Source organism: Giraffa tippelskirchi, chromosome 1 (genome assembly GCF_054371585.1).
Source record: "Giraffa tippelskirchi isolate mGirTip1 chromosome 1, T2T-mGirTip1v1.2.pri, whole genome shotgun sequence".
Taxonomy (NCBI): Eukaryota; Metazoa; Chordata; class Mammalia; order Artiodactyla; family Giraffidae; genus Giraffa; species Giraffa tippelskirchi.
Window position 1 is genome coordinate 128,605,528 of NC_137275.1, and position 19,914 is coordinate 128,625,441.

The 19,914-nt window shown below is 43.9% G+C and overlaps 1 protein-coding gene and 1 long non-coding RNA gene across 5 annotated transcripts; one reads left to right on the forward strand and one right to left on the reverse strand.

The window, feature by feature from the left end:
* Positions 1 to 641: 641 nt before the first annotated feature.
* Positions 642 to 18,117, reverse strand: LOC145508623 (L-threonine 3-dehydrogenase, mitochondrial). 4 transcript variants are annotated; one of them, XM_081495634.1, is made up of 10 exons: positions 14,854 to 15,043; positions 14,619 to 14,682; positions 10,098 to 10,272; positions 8,145 to 8,187; positions 7,425 to 7,495; positions 5,078 to 5,227; positions 4,810 to 4,982; positions 3,818 to 3,908; positions 1,730 to 1,999; positions 642 to 1,136 (listed from the first exon to the last, which is right to left on the reverse strand). In XM_081495634.1, the coding sequence occupies exons 3-10, from the start codon at positions 10,255 to 10,257 to the stop codon at positions 997 to 999; spliced, it is 1,098 nt and encodes a 365-aa protein (XP_081351760.1). In that variant the 5' UTR covers positions 10,258 to 10,272; positions 14,619 to 14,682; positions 14,854 to 15,043; the 3' UTR covers positions 642 to 996. The 4 variants fall into 4 exon arrangements, with proteins under 4 accessions (XP_081351760.1, XP_081351742.1, XP_081351771.1 ...); XM_081495616.1 differs by lacking the exons at positions 14,619 to 14,682; positions 14,854 to 15,043 and adding an exon at positions 17,961 to 18,117; XM_081495645.1 differs by lacking the exon at positions 14,619 to 14,682 and having other exon boundaries at positions 10,098 to 10,262.
* Positions 15,109 to 17,348, forward strand: LOC145508635 (uncharacterized). Its single transcript, XR_014055491.1, has 2 exons — positions 15,109 to 15,233; positions 16,739 to 17,348. It is a non-coding gene; the product is annotated as an uncharacterized LOC145508635 (long non-coding RNA).
* Positions 18,118 to 19,914: the final 1,797 nt, after the last annotated feature.

A 19,914-nucleotide genomic window follows, 5' to 3' on the forward strand; every position in this document is an offset into this window, starting at 1 on the left:
CAGGGGTTGACCCAGGGATAGAACCCACGTCTCCTGCATTGTAGGCAGATTCTTTACCACCGAGCCTGAGAAGCCCTTCAGAGGATTAGTGGAACTCTTTTGAAAGCTCATCTAAGAGTGCATAGAAAGGTTGGTGCAAGGAAGTCCTCTTTAGAATATCATGTTTGGAATTGGTCTAAATCTGGGGGCCCAGTGCTGGAAGAGAATAACCCATGGTCCTTCGAGATTCCCATCTCCATCAATTGAGTCCACCTGAAGGTGTGGAGCCCCCAAACCTGTACATTTAGACAAGCTCCAGGAGAGTCTGACTTGGCAGGTAAGGGATCAAAGTCCCAGTCACCACCCCCCAGGTCACCAGCAGGAAGGCAATCAAAGTAAGAGATGCTCCCCTTGACCAGTTAGATCGTCTCTGATATTCTTAGTTTCCTACCAGTAGCGTATCTTAGAGAAAAGTAAATTGGAAGTGATCATTTTTGACAGGTTAAAATTTCTTGAACATTGTGAACATGGGATTAATACACAGACATTTTTTTAGGCTCTGATGGGATAGTAAAGAATTCTTTTAAATTGGGAGATTATCTTTGATGGTCTTTAAAAAGTAATCTTTGGTCTTAGTCAAGGGAATGATGGAGTCTTAGGAGTGATATTTAAATTAAGTTTAATTTAATACAAATGTCACATATCTTCCTGGAAGTGGTCCCTTCATCTTAATTAAGGAAACAGAAATGATTGTGACTTAAAGTCTTCATTCTGTGATTTGGACAAGTTTAGGCAAACAGCAAAGATTCAGAGGGCTACCATTAAACCTACAGCATTGACAAGACACTAAAGCCAAGTCAGTTCTCCCTGTGGCAGTTCAATATGAGCTGTGAAAATTCAGTCCAATTAGTCCTTCAGCCCCACATCATCTAGATTCCTTGGGGTCTGGAACCTCAGGGTTGTTATAGCTTTCCCTGGACAGCCACCCAGGACTCACGAGCTCTTCCTCTAGCCCCTTCAGTTAGCCTGGGCAACTCTGCCCTCAGAACCGTGGAAATTCAACATCGTCGTCACCAGCTCTGGGAGGTCAATATCATGCTTCCATCCCCAGTCCTTCCGAGCGTTGCTATCATCAAAGTTCATTGGCCAACTATCAGCTAGGATAAGACATGGAAAAGGAGCTTAAGTTATTCAGGCTCTAGGTTTGCAAAAAGGTCTAGAATACTCTAAATAAAGGTCACCATTCCATGAAAGAAACGTTCTCTTTGAAATCTCCCTTGAGCAGAGCAGAGCAGCTATTACAGGCACACACAGTCACCTTCTTAGACCAGAAGCCTGTATCTACTGCCAAGCACTGTTGAGTTGTGCCCTACTAGGAGAGTCCCCTGCAGACTTGTAAGGTGGGACTGCCATGCTCAGATGGCACTCACACAGGGGTACAGTCACAGCCTTTGAGAACCCAGGGCTGCTCTCATACCATGTCTGTTTGTTTGATGTTTAAACTGGCGAATGGCGAAATGCCAACAAGTTGTTTGTTTGGACAGCTCTAGTCCACCCACTTTGGACATCATTTCCCAAAACTGTGCCATCTGCCAGCTCTGGTGCAACAGCAGCTCCTTCTTCAGAAGGTGTCGTGCCCCTGGGAAAGGCACTGAGCTGTCCTTCTCCTCCACGGTTTATGTCCTCAAGGACTCGTGGGGCGGACTGAAGCTTAACTTTGGTTCTGAGGGGGATGCAGTGGTGTACCAACCTATGGCCTGTCGGACAGGATCCACATTGTAGGTGACCTGGAATTCTGGGACATGCTTGAGCACCTCCTGGGCCAGCTCCGCGGGGGTGAAGCTCATGGAGTTGATGTTGTAGGTTCTCATGGACAGGGACTCTGCTGGGGCCTCCATGACCTCCAGGGTGGCCCGGAGGCAGTCGTCAATGTACATCATTGGGAGCTTCGTGTCCGGTTTCAGGTTGCACTCAAATCTGCCATTCTTGACAGCTTCATGGAAAATCTGGACCGCATAGTCTGAAAGAGAAGCTTGTCTGAGGGTCATCTTATAACAAAAATTATGAGTGGGCGTCTTGGATTAAGGCAGTGGTTCTCAGATGTCTTAGTCTCAGAAACTCTTTGTGGGCTTAAAAATCACCGAGGACCCCCAAAAAGGTTTTATTAAGGTGAGTTATAGGAGCCTGGCAGGCTACAGTTCATGGGATTGCAAAGAGTCAGACATGATGAGCAACTGAGCACATATACACACACAGCAACATCTACTACATCAGAAATTAGCAACATCTACCATATCAGAAATTAACTGGGAACTTTTAAAAAATATTTCTACACTTAAAAATGATAATAAGCCCACACATTCATATGTATGATATTACATGGGAAAAAAGAACATAGATTTCAAGTAAGAGAAAATTTAGTGAGAAGAATGGTGTGTTTTTCATTTTGAAAATCTCTTTATTCTCTGGCTTAATGGGAAACAGTAAGAATCTCTGCTTCTGTGTTCAGTCTGCTATGCTACATACATCAGGCGGCCTGTGAGAAACTCCACGGTATACTTGAAAACGACGGTGAAAAGGGCAAATAATATCTTAGAATTAATATGAAAATTGTTTTGACCTCCTGAATCCCTTGAGAGGGTCTGATTCAAGGATCCCCAGGGATTCCTAGTGCCTTCCTGGAGAAGCACTGCATTAGGCAAATTTTTTAAAAGTAACCAAACCCAAAGGCTCTTTTAAAATCCCTTAAAAAAAAATGCCCTAAAATTTTTATGGCTGAGTCCCTTTGCAGCTTACCTGAAACTAACACAACAGTTTTAATCAGTTATATCCCAATACAAAATAAGAAGTTAAAAAAATTTTTTAAATAATAAAATCCCTCAAATTTCAATTGAAGATATTCAAAGAAATGGAAAGATAGCCCATGCTTTTGATTGAAAGAATTACAATAGTATTGTTAAAATGGCCATACTAACCAAAGCACTCTACAGATTTAATGTGATCCCTGTGAAATTATCTATGACATTTTTCACAGAACTAGAACAAATAATTCTAAAATTTATATGGACCCACAAGAGACCCAGAATTGCCAAAGCAATCCTGAGGAAAAAGAACAAAGCTGGAGTATAAGTCTCTCAGACTTCAGACAATACTACAAAGCTATAGTAAAAATCCCTCAGATGTTGTCAAGTATCTTTTACATTATATCTCAGAACCCCTCATATGGGAAGGATCTCTGATGCGGGAGTTACTGAACATAATGCATATTCAAGTCCAAAATGATAACAATGTGGAAAACTGTATGGAGATTCCTCAAAAAACTAAATATAGAACTACCATATGACCCTGCAATTCCACTCCTGGGTACATATTCGGAGAAAAAGAAAACACTAATTTGAAAAGATACACTCAGTCCAACATTCACTGAAGCTTTATTTACTATAACTAAGACATGGAAGCAATGTAAATGTCCAAACAGATGAATGGATAAAGATTTGGCTAATGTACACAACGGAATACTACTCATTCATAAAAAAAAGAATAAAATTTTGCAATTTACAACAACATGGATGAACTTGGAAGGTAATATGCTTAGTGAAATCAGTCAGTTTGATTCTAGCACTGTGGGTGATAAATTCCATTGGATTTACAGCATTGGTTGAGCTGCCCTGAACAAGTTTAAGTCAACAGGGTTCAATGAGCTTCTCAGATGCACTTTTCAGAAAGGATGCAAAGACTCCAGCCAGCATATGGCTGAAATGACAGCAGATCCATCCCCACTCCACCAGGCAAATAGAAAGCTAACCTTATATAAAAAAGAAATAAAAAACAACCCTACCAGTTGTTCCTCCTCCAGGCTGGGAGTCAGCAGAAATGATTCCGGGATATCTCAGGCATCGGAAATCTAATCCATAACGGTAATAATAATACTACGAGAAAGAGAAAACTTAACTTTAAAAAGAATCTTTTAAATCAAGTAGAGCAATGCAAAGAATTAACAGCCTTTTCTCCAAACATCTCCCCATACAGTCATCTTAAAATCCTCCTCGAGGAAATGAAGACCCTAGAATTGCCATTTTTCTTTAACAAATAACCCTGAAGTTTGTTATCTTCAAAGAACTGTCATTCTGGTGATAATATCGTTAGACAACACAGTCAATAATAGATCAGCAGGCAGTGGGGAGTTTCTGCCTTTCTTTGGAAGGAAGACCCTGCTCATTGTCCTGAACAAATCTCCATGAGCCTGTCCTAGGAGGCAGTGTTGGGAGAGCACAGGGAAAGATGGTCACTGTGATACATCAGCTGAAGGGTCAGACACTGGCTAAAATGTCCTTTTATGGACATTTTAGTCAAATGGTTAGGACTCGCACTTTCAATGCTGAGAGCCCAGGTTCAATCCCTGGTTGGAAAACTAAAATCCCATAAGCATAAGCTACAAGGCACAACAACAAAAAAAGATGTGCTATACAGTATAAAGACAAAGTGTATTAAAAAAGAAAACCAAAAGGACACTTGAAGTTATTTTAAAGTTAGCTCTGATAATAGTAATATCAGGAGCCTGAAAGAACAGTGCAGTACAAATAATATGAGCAGCAAATGAAGGAGGGGTGCCACTCAAGGGGCATGTTTGAAGTGTTGAATGTTAGCACAGGGCTGAGGATCCTGCTGGAGCTGTGGGTACTGGCCACTTGGCAAACACAATCAGTCCCCAAGCATTTCTGGGGGCAGGGACTGGAGGAGGGAGGGAGTTCTCTCCAAGGATGAATTAGCAGGTGCTTGAGACAAAAACAGAAAAGGAAACACTGAGTCACCTTGCCGAGCCACGCTTACCTCGCCCATAAGCTCAGCGTGGACCTTGGACACCCCATAGATGGTCCTGGGTCTCTGGATGCAGAGGTCAGGGGTTGGGTTCCGTGGAGAAGTAGGGCCGAACGCCCCGATGGTGCTTGGCACAAACAATCGCAGACCGTGCTCTGCGGCAACGTCCAGGACATTGTGCAGTCCTGAAACAAGCAGCCATCGTAATCTGGGAAACCTCTTCGCAAGGAACTGGGGAATCCGGCAAACAGGGCCTCCGGGGCACGACCCAGAGACTCACCAGTGATGTTCACGGCTCTGGCCAGGGACACGTTTGCTTCTCCCACTGCGCTGAGCAGGGCGCTGTAATGAAACAGCCAGGTGATGCGGTTGTTCACCACAATCTCCCGAAGATTCTTGTAATCCAGGATGTCGGAATAAATAAATGGGCCTGCAAGGAACAGTGAAACAGGCAAGTGAAGGAGTTCAGGCTTGAAAACTTCAACGGGTTTTCCCGTTGATTTTGAATTCCATTGCTACCAATTTGGTAACAACTATTCGGACACAACTCAGCATTTTTCTTATGCACAATACAAAGCCCAACCCCCAGGTGTTTCCCTGGTAGCTCAGATGGTAAAGAATCTGCCTATAATGCAGGGGACCTGGGTTGGATCCCTGGGTCAGGAAGATTCCCTGGAGAAGGGAATGGCTACCCACTCTAGTATTCTTGCCTGGAGAATTCCATGGACAGAGGAGCCTGGCAGGCTACAGTCCATGGGGTCACAGAGTCAGATATGACTGAGCTACTAACACACACACTCCATGGTTAATAACACCTAAGTCTTACACAGGACTTATACCTGCTGAGCGCTATTCTAAGGGCTTTCTGTACAGGAAGTCCCCTACATAGGAACGAGTTCATCCTGAGAGCATGTTTGTAAGTCCCATTTGTTCATGTGTGTGTTAGTTGCCCAGTTGTATCCAACTCTTTGTGACCCCATGGATTGTGTAGCACACCAGGCTTCTCTGTTTTCCATGGAATTCTCCAGGCAAGAATACTGGAGTGGATTGCCATTTCCTTCTCCAGGGGAACTTCCAAACCCAGGGTAAGTCCAACAAAGTTAGCCTAGGTACCCAACTAACACAATCAGCTATATAGTACTATACTGTAATAGGTTTATAGAACTTTTAATGCAAATAATACATACATAAAATACAAACAAAAAATAAACATTTTTAATCTAACAGTCTAGCACCTTGAAAAGTACAATAGTACAGTAACAACAGCTGGCATACAGAGGCTGGCATGCACCTTCACATCTTTGAAAGTTTGCAACTTGAAAGTTCATATGTAGGGGACTTACTGTATATTTAACTCTCAAACAAACTTTGAGGTGAGTATTTTGTTGAGGAGGAGGAAACTGAGGCCAAGAGAGGTTAAGTAACTTGCCAGAATCAAACAGAATTAAGATTAAGAACTGAGTCAAAACCAGGCAGCTGGCTTGAGTCGATGCTGTTCACGCCAAACCTGCAGGCACCTGGTGATTTCACTCCGCTTAAATAAGCTGCATATTTTAAAGGAATAGATAAAATGGGTTTACAAAAGCCAAAAACCCACCGTGATATAAATGACCCACAAATTGTGGGTTCAACACACCTGGTTAGGCTAGAAGTAGAGTCAAATTTCTGCAATGCCAATTTTCCCCACTTTCAGCACATTAATGCTCTTCCCTAAGGTGAACCACAAAAGACTGACATGGAACCAGGAAGGACTAGGAGATGTTATAAAGATATTTTTGATGAGGAAGTGATCTAGGAAGCCAGCGCCATCTTCCCTGGAGTGTCTTAATGGATCCAGCTCTCCCAGACATCTTGTATTCAACCCAATGAAGCGAGTTTTAATTTCTGACCTGACCTCTAGAACTTTAATTTCTTAAGTCACTATTTTATGTAGGTTACAGCAACAACAAGAATGTAATGCACACATTTATCCAATAAAATATGTTCATGGGAATTTCAAAAAAATAAAAAATACATAAAAAACATCTTTGAGGTGGTAAACAACTCGACTATAGGAGTCTGAGATCCGTGTGTGTGCACAGGTGTTTAAGAGCAAGTCCATGATGAAATAGAAGTAATTTCTCCAAAACTTAAAGTTCCTTTTCCTCATTTCAGAACTTGATTTTTGTGTGCTTTCTCTCTGAGTTAAGTTCACTAAAAACTCTGAAAGGTAGGAATCCAAATTTTTATTCCACAGATATGGCTGCAGATGATATCCAAAGATATTATTCCACGACTTACATCAAGGTCTAATGAACTCCTCTGTCCTTGGGTCACCTGAACGAGCAGTGACTATACCAACGATGTTTTACAGAAGGAATGAGGACAAAAACATGAAACTTTCTTTTCTTTTCTGGCTACACCCGCACAGCATGTGGGATCTTAGTTCGCTGACTAACCCATGCCCTCTGCATTGGAAGCATGGAGCCTTAACCACTGGATGCCCAGGGAAATCCAAAAGCAGGAAACATTTTTCAGTAGCACAAGTGTGCCTGAAATACTCCTCCTCCTCTAATTCACAAGCCTAGTTATGAGCGATGACATGAACCCTACGAGTTGCCTCTCCAACTGCTCTGAGGGCCTCTTACCACTAAGGAAGACGTGTTCCGGGGGCTTCCGAATGTCAGACAGAATCACATTGTCCTTCCCGAATCGTTTCCTAAAGGGAAAATTAAACATACGAGATGGTACATTTGCGGACATACCAGGTCCTATGAAAACCATCCCGCCCAGAGGAACCGCCATGCACTGCCTGCCTCCAAATCCTACCTTTATACACAAGCCTTTCTTCCCCTGCATCCTCAACTAGCATCCCTGCAGTTCCAGCCACACTTGGGGCTGCATCTCCTGTTTACATCTTACCCCATCATTGTCCGTGTACCTGTCACCAGTGTCCTCCCAGTGCCCCGGAGTCCTTCCCTCTTCCCCCGTGTTCTTCTCTCTCTTTCTTTTATCCCACTTTCTCTAAATCCCACCTTGTTCCTTTTCAGTTTCTACATGTTCTTCTCTCTGTCCCCAAACATCAAAAAACTGACTGACTCATTTGGAGGCAGGTCTTACTTTGCCTAGCCTAGAAAAGGCAGAGGGCAAAGGACCAGCATGGGGGACACTGAGTCAAGGACCTGAGACAATGTCTGTGATACTAAGAGGCACAATGAAACGCATTCCAAACTGTCCTTTAGATACAATATCGTAAAAGAGTCAGGAGCAAGAGGGGAGAGGAGAGATTCAGTGGTTAAACAGGAGCAAAGATAAGCTTCACATACCCCCAAACTCAGATTTTAAATTTCAACTTTGAGAGCTCTTACCTCAGAAAGCTAGCAAGCCCCACTCCAAGCTGGCCAAGACCCCCTGGATAAAGAAGAAAAAAGTGAAACTTTAATTTAAATCGAACCAGTTCAATTATTCCCAGGATGTAATAACAGAATAAAACTCTACTGGTAATCTTAGCTAATTAGGTAAAGCCCCAGGATGGCCTGATGGAACTGAATCACCACCTTCTCCGAGCTAGGTCAGAGATCAGTACAGATGAGGTGAGTTTCAGAGACAGAACATTCTCCAGCAGAGGGGTGGCTGAGGGGAAGCCAGGGAACAGGAAGAGAACAGTCACAGGAGAGCAGGAGCATCTCCCAGCCAGGAATTCACTACCGGCTTTGGCTTTGTTATTTGATGGGCTATGAAGCTTGTCTCCTACGGGTACCAGAACACTTAAAGTCACATATAATAGTTTTTTTTTTTAAGAAACTTTTTATTTTGTATTGGGGTATAGCTGATTAACAATGCTGTGATAGTTTCAGGTGAACAGCAAGGGCATTCAGCTATATACATACATGCATCCATTCTCCCCCAAACTCCCCTCCCATCCAGGCTGCCATATGACATTGAGCAGCGTTCCATGTGTCATACAGTAGGTCCTTGTTGGTTATCCATTTTAAATATAGCAGTGTGTACACGTTGATTCCGAACTGTCCCTTCCCCTCATCCTTCCCACCCTACCCTGATAACCATAAGTTTGTTATTTAAGTCTATGAGTCTGTTTCTGTTTTGTAAATAAGTTTATTTGCAGATATAATAGTTTGATATCAACCTCTAGTGGGATTATCCAGAGCACCCTCCTCCATTACACCTGTAGTGGAATAGGAATGGAGAAAGAAGGCAAAAACCAAGAAGTCACTTGAAAAATAGAGCAGAAAACTGGGTGGGTTAGGAGCTGCTAAGAACATTAAAAAAATGATTACAGCATCTTAATCTGGATGCTTACAAATGCCATTGGTGGACATGGGAGAGCTGGGGTCTAGGAACACATTTAGGGGAATACAACCCTAAATTCCATTTTGGGAGAAAGAAATCAGGCAGGAAGATACAGACCGTGGGATTTCCTGTAATCACATGCAAACATGTGACTGAAACCAGTGCACTGACAATAACACCTGGAGGGTGCTTTCTTGATGGCGGGAGGAGGGAATCAAAGACATAGACAAGATGCTGGGAGAGTCAGGGAGGGCAGTGCTAAGGGAGCAGACCTCACTCGAAACCCATTTAGAGCAGAGGAGGAGGAGGTGGTGGTAGTGAAAGAAATATGCACACATTGAAGAATGTAAGATGGATAATGATGTGAAGTCAAGGCATGAAATTCTGGCAAACAGAAGACAATAAAATGTGCTAATCAAATCAGCGGTGGGCTTGGGTCAGCTGGAAGGACTTGTGGGCAGACGGTCAAATTTGCAGTGAGCAGATGCAGAACTGGGTGTTGGGTGGACACAAGGTGAGAGGGGTTGGCAAGCCAGTGTGTGGACAATGCGATACAGGCTCCATGAGGTCATGGTGAGAAGTTCCCTGAGCCCCTGGTAGGCCCTGGCTATCTTCTCCGTCTCCAAGACACAAATGTGCAGTAACTGCCTGTCCCGAGGAGCCTGGCCAAGGAAAGATGCGCCAGACTCCAGAGCCCACGTTTTGTCCACACAACCTTGGATCTCAAGCAGGAAAGGGGAACCAAGTCCCAGAGTAGCTTTTTCATCCCCAGGTTCCCAGGACCTTTCTTCAGATGACAAAAGATTTGGGCAGGGAAATCAAGCCCTGTCAACAGCAACAAAATATGGACCAGGGATTTGCATAATTCAGGAGGAAGCCAAGAGTGGAAAGGGGGTTTCTGAAGAATACATGTTACCTGGTGGTATGTTAGACATTCCAAAAACTAATATACAGCCACACAAAGAAAATAAGGAAGCCACAAAGGCGGGAGAAAGGAAAAAAAACCCAACCTGTAATTAAGACACGCCGCTGGTCTGCTTCCGAGAATGAAGTGGAGTGGAAGTTTGCATCCATTGGAATCTGCCGAGGGGAGGTGCCCAGAAACCGACTGGGTAGGACAGGAGCCCGGCAGCCACAGGCAACCCGCCGCAACATCCGAACAACAGGCATGGTCTCTGTAATACACTGTAACACATTAAGGAGTGGAGCTCAGAAAAGACAGATGCATCCCAATGTTCATACAGCGCTGTTTATAGTAACCAAGACATAGAAGCAATCCAAGTGTCCATCAACGGATGAATGGATAAAGAAGATGTGGTTCATATATATACAATGGAATATTACTCAGCCATGAAAAGAATGAAGGGCTTCCCAGGTGGCGCTAGTAGAAAAGAACCCACTCCCCAATGCAGGAGACTGAAGAGATGCAGCTTTGATCCCTGTATCAGGAAGATCCCCTGAAGAAGGGCATGGCAACTCACTCCAGTATTCTTGCCTAGAGAATGGACAGAGGACAGAGCAGCCTGGTGGGCTACAGTCCATAGGGTCGCACAGAGTCAGACATGACTGAAGCAACTTAGCACTCAGAAAAGAATGAAAAAAATGCCATTTGCAGAAACGTGGATGGACCTAGAGATTATCATACTATGTGAAGTCAGTCAGAAAAAGAAAGACAAATATCATATGATATCATATGTGGAATCTAAAATATGATACAAAAAAAATCTACAAAACAAAAACAGATTCACAGATATAGAGAACAAACTTGAAGTTGTCAAGGAGGAACCAGTAGGGAAGGGAAGGAATGGGAGTTTGGGATTAGCATAGGAAAACATCTTATGGAAAAACCGGAATGAATTTTTTTGGCCAACCTTTTATTCTATATAGGATGGATAAACAACAAGCTCCCTCTGTATAGCAGGAACTATATTCAATATTTTGTGACAACCCATAATGAAAAGAATATATATATATAACTGAGTCACTTGCTATACAGCAGAAATTAACACATTACAAATCAACTATACTTTGATAAAATTTTAATAAACAGACAAAAAATCAGAGTTCAGCATGTGACTGCTTACTTTCCAGATCCCTCAAAACACAAACCATTTAACCACGACTAACACTAAGACGGCCACCTCCTAAGCAAAGCCATGCCCTGGATTCATGAACCAAACTAAAGAGACTGCTGAGTGCAGGGACAGGGAGCCAATCTAGAGACGACCGTGAGCCCAGACCTGTGAAAAGGGATAAACGTTGCTCATGCAAAGTTCAGGCAAACAAAGGCTGGCTGAGATTTAGAACTGGAGCCACAGAGTGCTGACGACAACAGGATCTAAAGTCACAGTGGAGGTTACTGTGTACAGAGCCGTCCATGCCAGGAACACCAAATCACGGATCCAAGTGAAAGCCTCCAATCTTCACAACCATTACCATCTGTCCATGTACCACTGAAGTGCAAATAGGTCCCGGTCTAAATAACACAGCACTCTATGAAACTCAGATAACATCTGAGTGCTAATTCAGACATTATCCTTAGGATGATACAGATTAGAAAAGCAGATAGTTAAGGTAAAAAGGCCCCCAGTAATACTGAGTAAGCCATGACTAATTTCTATTTCACTGCCATTTCTTAAGAGAGGATAATTTAGAAAGCCGTTTTCTCCCCTCTTCCCAGATCATGTATATTTTATTTCAGTTCAGCTCCTCTTCCTCACCAACTTGACCCAAGGTGAGCATGTCACAAGAGTAGATCAGAGTGCAGGGCTTATTCTACCGGTTCGAACAGCAACCTTCCTGCCCACCCTCCCAAGGTCAGGTCTTTGCTCTCTGCACACTGCCCTGTGGCCTCCACCTCTGTCAGCTGTCAGATTTCCAACAGCACTGGTAGATGAAACTTCAGACAATGTATGTTAGTTAAGCAATGTGGACAATTTATGACTGAGTTGGTTCTTATTCTAGAGCTATTACTAGCTAACATGTAATGCTCAATACAGGCCACAGGCCCATGAATGCCTTCCTGCCTTACAGCATTTAACCATCGCAACCACCACCCATCTCAGGGAACCCAGTTCTTAACCATCAAGCAGCACTACGCTCCCTATTATGGGATGGCTGGGATTAACAATGCATATACATTAAAAACAAAACCAAAAAGCCCTCCACCCATCAACAGCATGTAGCTTTTCCAAGTCAAGATTATTATCTTGCCATTTCCAAGTTCAGTTGAATGCTTTTAAGGTAGCAGCTCTCACATATTCTGGTCTCAGAACTCCTTTTCTTGTTGTTCAAGTTGCTAAGTCGTGTCCAACTCTTTGTGACCCATGAACTGTAGCACAACAGGCTCATCTATCCAGTGTTAATATAAACGTATTTTATGAAAATACGTTTTCCAAAACAAAAAACATACTGAGCAGAATGCTGCTGTTTTACATTTACTCGTCTCTTTGATGTTTTCCTTAATAGAAAACAACTGGATTTTTGCACCTGCTTCTAACTCAATCTGTTGCTTTGATTGAAGTAAATGAAGAAAATCCAGACTCACAAAGCAAAGCAGTGAGGAAAAGGGAGCAGTGTCTTAAAAGCCTTCTCAGACAATTCTGGATACTCATCTTTGATATCCAGAACTCAATACATGGTAGTTTCTTTAAAAGTTAGCTGCAACACAGAATCTAAAGACATTATCATGAAATTTTTGTACCTGTAACATTAGGACCCACTAGTATATCCAATGCTTCGAATAGATCTTCTATTCCTCTATGATTTTACAATTCCATGCATTGGTCTTTTGGAAAATATTCATTCATTGAGTTATGCAGAGCTTCTAACTGCTAACACACTTGACTGTACAATTCCCCAAAGTTATACTAGTTAATGTCACTGATCTCATCAGAAAATTCCTAAGTATTGGGAAGCTGTCAAGTTCACAATGGTGAATAAAAGTTAACCTGCAATAGACACCACTGGTTGTTTCCTTGACAGGCTCGCTAGGTTCATTTTTTTTTTTTTTTAAGAAAATGTTTGCCAATTATCCAGGTATGAATAATCATAGTTTGTCAGTCATTCTTTCAGGTAAAACTAGTACTCTATGAAAAAAAAAGTGACCAGTTCAGCTCACAATTCAATCACACAAAATGCTTAATCTCAAAACAACCATCATATTTCGATACACAACAAGTACATCCATTTACCACATGATACGCTAAAAAGATACATCTCAAGGCTCAAGGTTTAATAAAAATTAATCACTTTTTACTGTTTCATAAAGGGCATTCTTAAGTAAGGGGCTTCCCTGGTGGCTCAGTGGTAAAGAATCCGCCTGCCAATGCAGGAGACCCAGGTTGGATCCCTGGGTTGGGAAGATACCCTGGAGAAGGAAATGGCAACCCACTCCAGTATTCTTGCCTGAAAATCCCATGGACAGAAGAGCCTGGCAGGCTACAGTCCAAAGGATTGCAAAAGAGTCAGACACAACTCAGAGACTAAACGTCAAGAGCAACAACAATCCTTAAGTTTTCCACTTTTTATTTTTTTACTGGAAAGCATATGGCAGTGAAGAATACCATGACTTCTAGTACCAAGTGGTACCACTGCCTTGATTCCTGCAAAGGGACCAGTACTTTTAGCCACTGCGGCTGGTGCGCTGCCAGTGAAAATTCAACAGTTGTTCCGGGATAAACCATGAAATTCAAAAAAATAATACTCTACCAAAGACTTTGGCACTATTTGTGTTTGCTGTCAAACATTCACTAAAAAGATAGTCTTTCGGTTTGGCGTTGATAGTGTATGAAAACAAACAGAATGGTAAGTCTGGCCAAGACCACAGATTCTTCCACTTGTAAGATATACACTTCTACTGTCAGTCTTCGTGTTTGCAGCTAAGTCTTTGACAAGTTACTGTACTATCAAGCAGTGGCTGTGCTGAGTTATTTCCATGCTTTTTCATTCAAACAAGGCTTTATTGTTTCTCCAACCACTGCAATTTGATAACTTATCTTGTCATACTTCAATAGTTTTTTCTTTTCTAGTTTGAAAAGCTCTAACAAATAATGTTTGGCTTTTAAAGAGATCATCCTATCTCCACTTCATTCATTCAGAATGGTTGGTCTCAGAATAATGCTATTGCCACCAAAATATTATTCAAAATATTCTGTGGCGTCAGACACACAAGTTAAATTTCTAACATCTGTAAAACCTGAGGAAAGTGTTCATATTTTCATGTATTATTTAATTTTGTACATTTATCTGGAGAAAAATTCCTCTTTCCATGATTCAGAGAACTCGTACGTCATTTCCTTTCAGCATTTATACACATAGATGGTGTAACTTTGAGTTGAAAAAAATCAAGTCCTCTAATAGCCCTCCTTTTAAGCCAATGATGTATCCTTAAATAAAAAAAAATAAAACTGTTTGTTATTTTTCCATACAGGCAAAGGCTCAACTTAGAATTTCAAAGTAATGACATATTTATAGTTTAAGCCTGCTATCCTTAAAAGATTCTAGAAACACAAGAGTACACAAGCACACACCTCATTAGATCAGCAGAAAAGCTTGTTACAAGCCATGTGGCCTCTAGAAGATTCTACCACATATCTGAGAGAAACAATGAAAAAGGCAAAAAAATTTCTGAGTATTACTTTAAAAATAGCCTTGACCTCATGTACCTTACAAAGGTCTCAGGGAACCCCAGGGTTCCCCAGATTACACTTGAGAATAACTGTTCTAGAGTAAGACTTGCTTTGCCAAGATAGTCATCAAACTTACAAATGGAAACCATCAAAGATGACTGGAGATCAGATGAAAGTCCATAGACTTTCTCCCCTTAGCACTTTGCTTACTTTAATTCCAAAGGATGAAAAAGAAACAGACCAACAGACTTTCCCCCTTAAATAATTGAGCATCTCCCCAGCGCAAGCCTTGCGGGGGTGGTTGTTATACAAATCTTCCCATCTCTAGGCATCTACCTTTCTGCCCTAACCACAGCAGAGCTCAAGAAAGCAGTGGCATCATAAAGAGGGTGAGAGAGATGCAGACTCTCAGCCCAACTGGCTGTGATTGTTGGGACATGGAGCAACTGGTGAGGAATGGAGAAGAATAACACGGACCTCTAAATTGTGCATGAGCTTCCTAGAGGAGCAGATCAGGTAAGAAGATAAACGAGCTTGGTTTTGGACATGTTGGTTTTAGGTAACAGGAGCCAGTAAGGCAGCCTCTCCCGGGGAGCTGTGAGTCCCACTGAGCAGTTCCTAATACATGTGAGAATTCAAACACCATGTCAAACAGGCAGGCAGGAAAGAGAAGTATCAGGGGTTTGTCTACACCACAATAAACAGAATGTCCCGTTTTCAGAGAACATAACTGCCATTTCTTGGGGAAAAAACTTTAATTCAACTGTGATTTCTCTGGAGACAGATAATTCTATTTCAAAAATATGAAAAGAAACTCTAACTTGGAATATTGAAAACCAAAAAAATAGACCTTTTTCTGAGGATGCATCATCGTTTTCCCTTAATGTTCTTGCTGTCTTGTGATCTTCCCAAATCTCTAGCTCTAATCATTCTCAGCCACAGAGATAGTAAATAAAAATGTATTAGGTCATGTCTCCAGCACATTCAGTATGAAGCTACAAGTATCCAGCTCCCAACAGATGAATGGATAAAGAAAATGTGGTATATACATGTGATGGAATATTACTTAGCCTTGAAAAAGGAGATCCTGTCAAATGCTACAACATGGATGAACCTGGAGGACATTATACTGACTGAAATAAGCTGGCCATGAAAGGCCAAATATAGTGTGATTCCATCCATATGAGTTACACGAGTTATTTAAAGTAGTCAAAAAGCATAGAAACAGGAAGTAGAAATTTGGTTGCCAAGGGGATGGGAGAAACGGAGAGGGGATACGAGTGCTTAATTAACAGGCATAGCTTTCATTTCACAGAATAAAAAGGTTTTAAAGATCCATTGCACAAGACTGTGAATATACCTGACAGTACTGAATTGTACTCTTAAAAATGGTAAGATGGTAAATTTTATGTTATGTGATTAAAAACCATAACTTACCAAATTTTTAAAAATCCAGCCCCAAGAAATGGTCAGTGCATATGTATATTACTGGGGAGCTAGAAACTTCACCCAGTGTAGATCAATGCTGCCCCTGAGACCCACGAAACCCCCAGCCAGTTCAAACTCCCAAGCCCTTGGTCCCACCAATCCCCTTGAATAGTTCTTTGCCCTCTGCTTATAAACCTGCTGAAACCTAGCTATTCTCATCCAGCCTTCACCTTTCCTTCCAATCTCAGGGGTCTCCAGAGTGTTTATACTGCCCCAAACCTACATCCCCTACCCCTCCTAGCAGGCCTTCTTGATCCATACCCAGTAAAATGGCTCTCACCAAAGGTCAGTCATTGCCCAGTTGACAACTTCCTGGCCCCAGGACCCTCTCCCAGGGCTGACCATGCCCATCTTCATCTCCCCTGAGTTCTCCCACCTCTCACTCTGCTGTAAGGATCAATAACGCTTCTAAAACAGATTTGCAAGGCAATCTTGGCTTTATAATCTCCTGTTAATTAAATCATAAAAAACTCATAAAAATAAATGTGTCTTTTTTTTTTTTTGGCTGCACCTTGTGGCATTCTGGATCTTAGTTCTCCCATCAAGGACTGAACCTGTGTCCTCGGCAGTGGAAACACAGATGCTTAACAACTGGACGACCAGAGAAGTCCCCAAACGTGTACTCTTCATAGTAATGATCCAAGGGGAAAATCTGGCATTTCAACTACTGAGCGGGGAGGAAGCATCTGCTTTCCTGAACTCTTACTTAAGCCTCACAGTAACTCTGAAGTTGGGATCTTTTCTCCGAATTTACCCTCCCAAGGTCAGGCACATAATAATTACCAAAAGGAAAGGGGTTGCAAACCAGATCCATTGAGTCTCAAACCCTTCTGCCAGCACCCCCACTCTTCCCTGCCAAGAGAAAACATTGGGTACCTAACAGAGGGGACAAAGAGGACGCATCCTCGTGATGGCGAAGGAGCCACCTTCCCCACTGCCCCTGCTCCCCTCCAGCTCGGCTCCTCCTCCTCGCCGCTCCCCAGGAGAAGAGTACTCACCAGCACCCGGGGTTCAAGGCCAAACATCGCCCTCCCTCCAGCGCGAGCCGGCGTACACTACCTTGCCAACCTCAAGTTTCCCCATCCTTAGAAACGGGACACCACACGCTGACAGGATTTAATAAAAGCAGTTTATGAAAGCACTTAGCAAACTGCTAAAGACTCCATCAACCAGCTGGTAAAGTCTAGACTTAATGTGGGGATGATCTAAAAGCCAGAAAGGGTCGGGGGGAAAAATCCTGGAGCTCTCTGTGTGAGCTACAGAGGGTCTCGGGCCCCTGCGGAGCGGGCGCCCCGCACCTTTCCCCTAGTGCACACTGGCCTAGGAGAGGGAACCACAAAAGACGTGGAGACAAGGGCCGCTCGCGGATCTCCAGCCTTAGCCTCCCACTTTCCTATGGAAAAGTTGTGGGGGGCCCACCCTCCAGGAAAGATGACTGGATAAACCGGTTTTATGAGAAAAACCGCTCCTGGCAGGGGGTTTAGGAAGGGCCGGGAGCCGCGCCTGCCAATCGCAGCAGTACCCCGACCCTCCCTCGGCCTCCCAGTTCCTCAGCGACGGCTGGGGACCCGCGATCGCTCCGGGGAGCTCCGAGTTTGGGGCGCCCGGCCTTGTCACACCTATCCGGCCAGTGGGGGGACAGGGGGAGCAGGGGGGGCGGGGGGGGCAGGCAATCCCGCGGCGTCAGCCTCCGTTTCAAAGAGGCTCAGTTCCCAGGATCAGCCGCGGGGGAACATCCAGCCCCACCGCACTGACCTTCCGAGGCAGCCGCCGGGAGATGCTGCGCCGCTGGAGACTCACGTGGCACGGAGACTCAGCGCGCAGAGCAGAAAGCCCAGTTGGCCCTGAGCGCACCGCGCCTTTATCCTCTCTGCGCGCAAACCCGCCCCCAGACGCACCAATCTCCTTCTTCGGTCCTGGCAGCCTTACGTCAGCTTAGGGTTACCGCGGGGGAGGACACCGGTTGCCATGGTAACCGACTTCGCAACCGGAGCCCTTCTCGCGGGTTCCGCCTCCCACCCTTCTTTAGGAGAGGTCGCGCACTGCCAGCCGAGCTTTCAAATCCAGCGAGCGGCATCCCCGTTTGTGGCAGAGCTAGACCGCAGGTCTTCGCGTCGGACTGTGCAGGTGAGGGTAGCTCAAGAGCCTCCCACCGCAAGGAACCTCGCCCCTCCGGAGCCCCAGGACACAAGCTCATTCTGGCGATTAGCGGAGGACTAGGGGAAGAATGTGGAGAAGGCAATGGCACCCCACTCCTGTACTCTTGCCTGGAAAATCCCATGGACGGAGGAGCCTGGTAGGCTACAGTCCATGGGGTCGCTAAGAGTCGGACACAACTGAGCACTTCATTTTCACTTTTCTCTTTCATGCACTGGAGAAGGAAATGGCAGCCCACTCCAGTGTTCTTGGCTGGAGAATCCCAGGGACGGCGGAGCCTGGTGGGCTGCCGTCTATGGAGTCGCACAGTCGGATACGACTGAAGCGACTTAGCAGCAGCAGCAGCAGGGGAAGAATGCGGGACGCAGAAAAGACTAGCGGAGTATATACCTGGGGACCAGAGTCAGGAGATACGTAAGGGAAAGACCTTGAGCGACTCATTTCATCTTGGTTTCCCACGTGGGAAACTGCTGCGAAATTGGATGACCTCTAAGGGCATGGGACCAGTAGAGTCAGCATCACCGAGGAGCTTGTTCAGTTCACTGTGCGCATGTCCTGTTCTTCCTGCTCGCAGAGTGGGAAAAGCCTTCCTGTGAAGTATGTCACTCTACCTCTCTCTTTTCGGATTGATCAAAGGGATTGTAACCTCAAATGAGACACTTAAATCGTCATTTATAAAGTAAGCTGTACATGTGGGATCATGTCTATCTGTTATCTCTAGTGGCACAATGCCTAGCTCAATATAATATTTGTTGAAAAAAGAAATAGTGTTCCTTTTAGAATCTGGATTAGACTTTTGCTGTTTGGGGGCTTCCCTGGTGGCTCAGTGGTAAAGATTCTGCCTGAAGTGCAGGAGACCCGGGTTCCATACCTAGGTTGGGAAGATCCCTTGGAAAAGGAAATGACAACCCACTCTGGTGTTCTTGCCTGGAGAATCACGACTGAAGCAACCTAGCACAACAACTTTGCTGTTTAGTATCTTACCTCTGATAGTTTTTATGTTTAATTCAGTTTATCGACTGATACTTAGCAGCATCCACTGTGTATCATGGACTATGCTTGTTGTTGAAGATGCAGGAATCCTGTATAGGTTGCAACCTAAATAGCGGGAAAACAACATTTCAGTTCAGTTCAGTTCAATCACTCAGTTGTGTCTAACTCTTTGCGACCCCATGGACTGCAGCATGCCAGGCTTCCCTGTCCATCACCAACTCCTGGAGTTTACTCAAACTCATGTGCATTGAGTCGATGATACCATCCAACCATCTCATCCTCTGTCATCCCCTTTTCCTCCTGCCTTCAATCTTTCCCAGCATCAGGGTCTTTTCAAATGAGTCAGTTCTGTGCATCAGGTGGCCAAAGTATTGGAGTTTCAGCTTCAATATCAGTCCTTCCAATGAATATTCAGGACTGATTTCCTTTAGGAGGGACTGCCCAAGGGACTCTCAGAGTCTTCTCCAACACCACACTTCAAAAGCATCCACTCTTCAGCACTCAGCTTTCTTTAGTCCAACTCTCACATCCATACATGACTACTGGAAAAACCACAGCT

Coding starts and splice junctions, on each gene's coding strand:
- LOC145508623 (XM_081495616.1), bottom strand. CDS start 10,257: ATGCCTGTTGTTCGGATGTTGCGGCGGGTTGCCTGTGGCTGCCGGGCT. Junction 5,228..7,424: donor GGAACACGTCTTCCTTAGTG/GTAAGAGGCCCT, acceptor TGTTCCTTGCAG/GCCCATTTATTTATTCCGAC. Junction 3,909..4,809: donor ACGCTGAGCTTATGGGCGAG/GTAAGCGTGGCT, acceptor TCTTTCTCGTAG/TATTATTATTACCGTTATGG.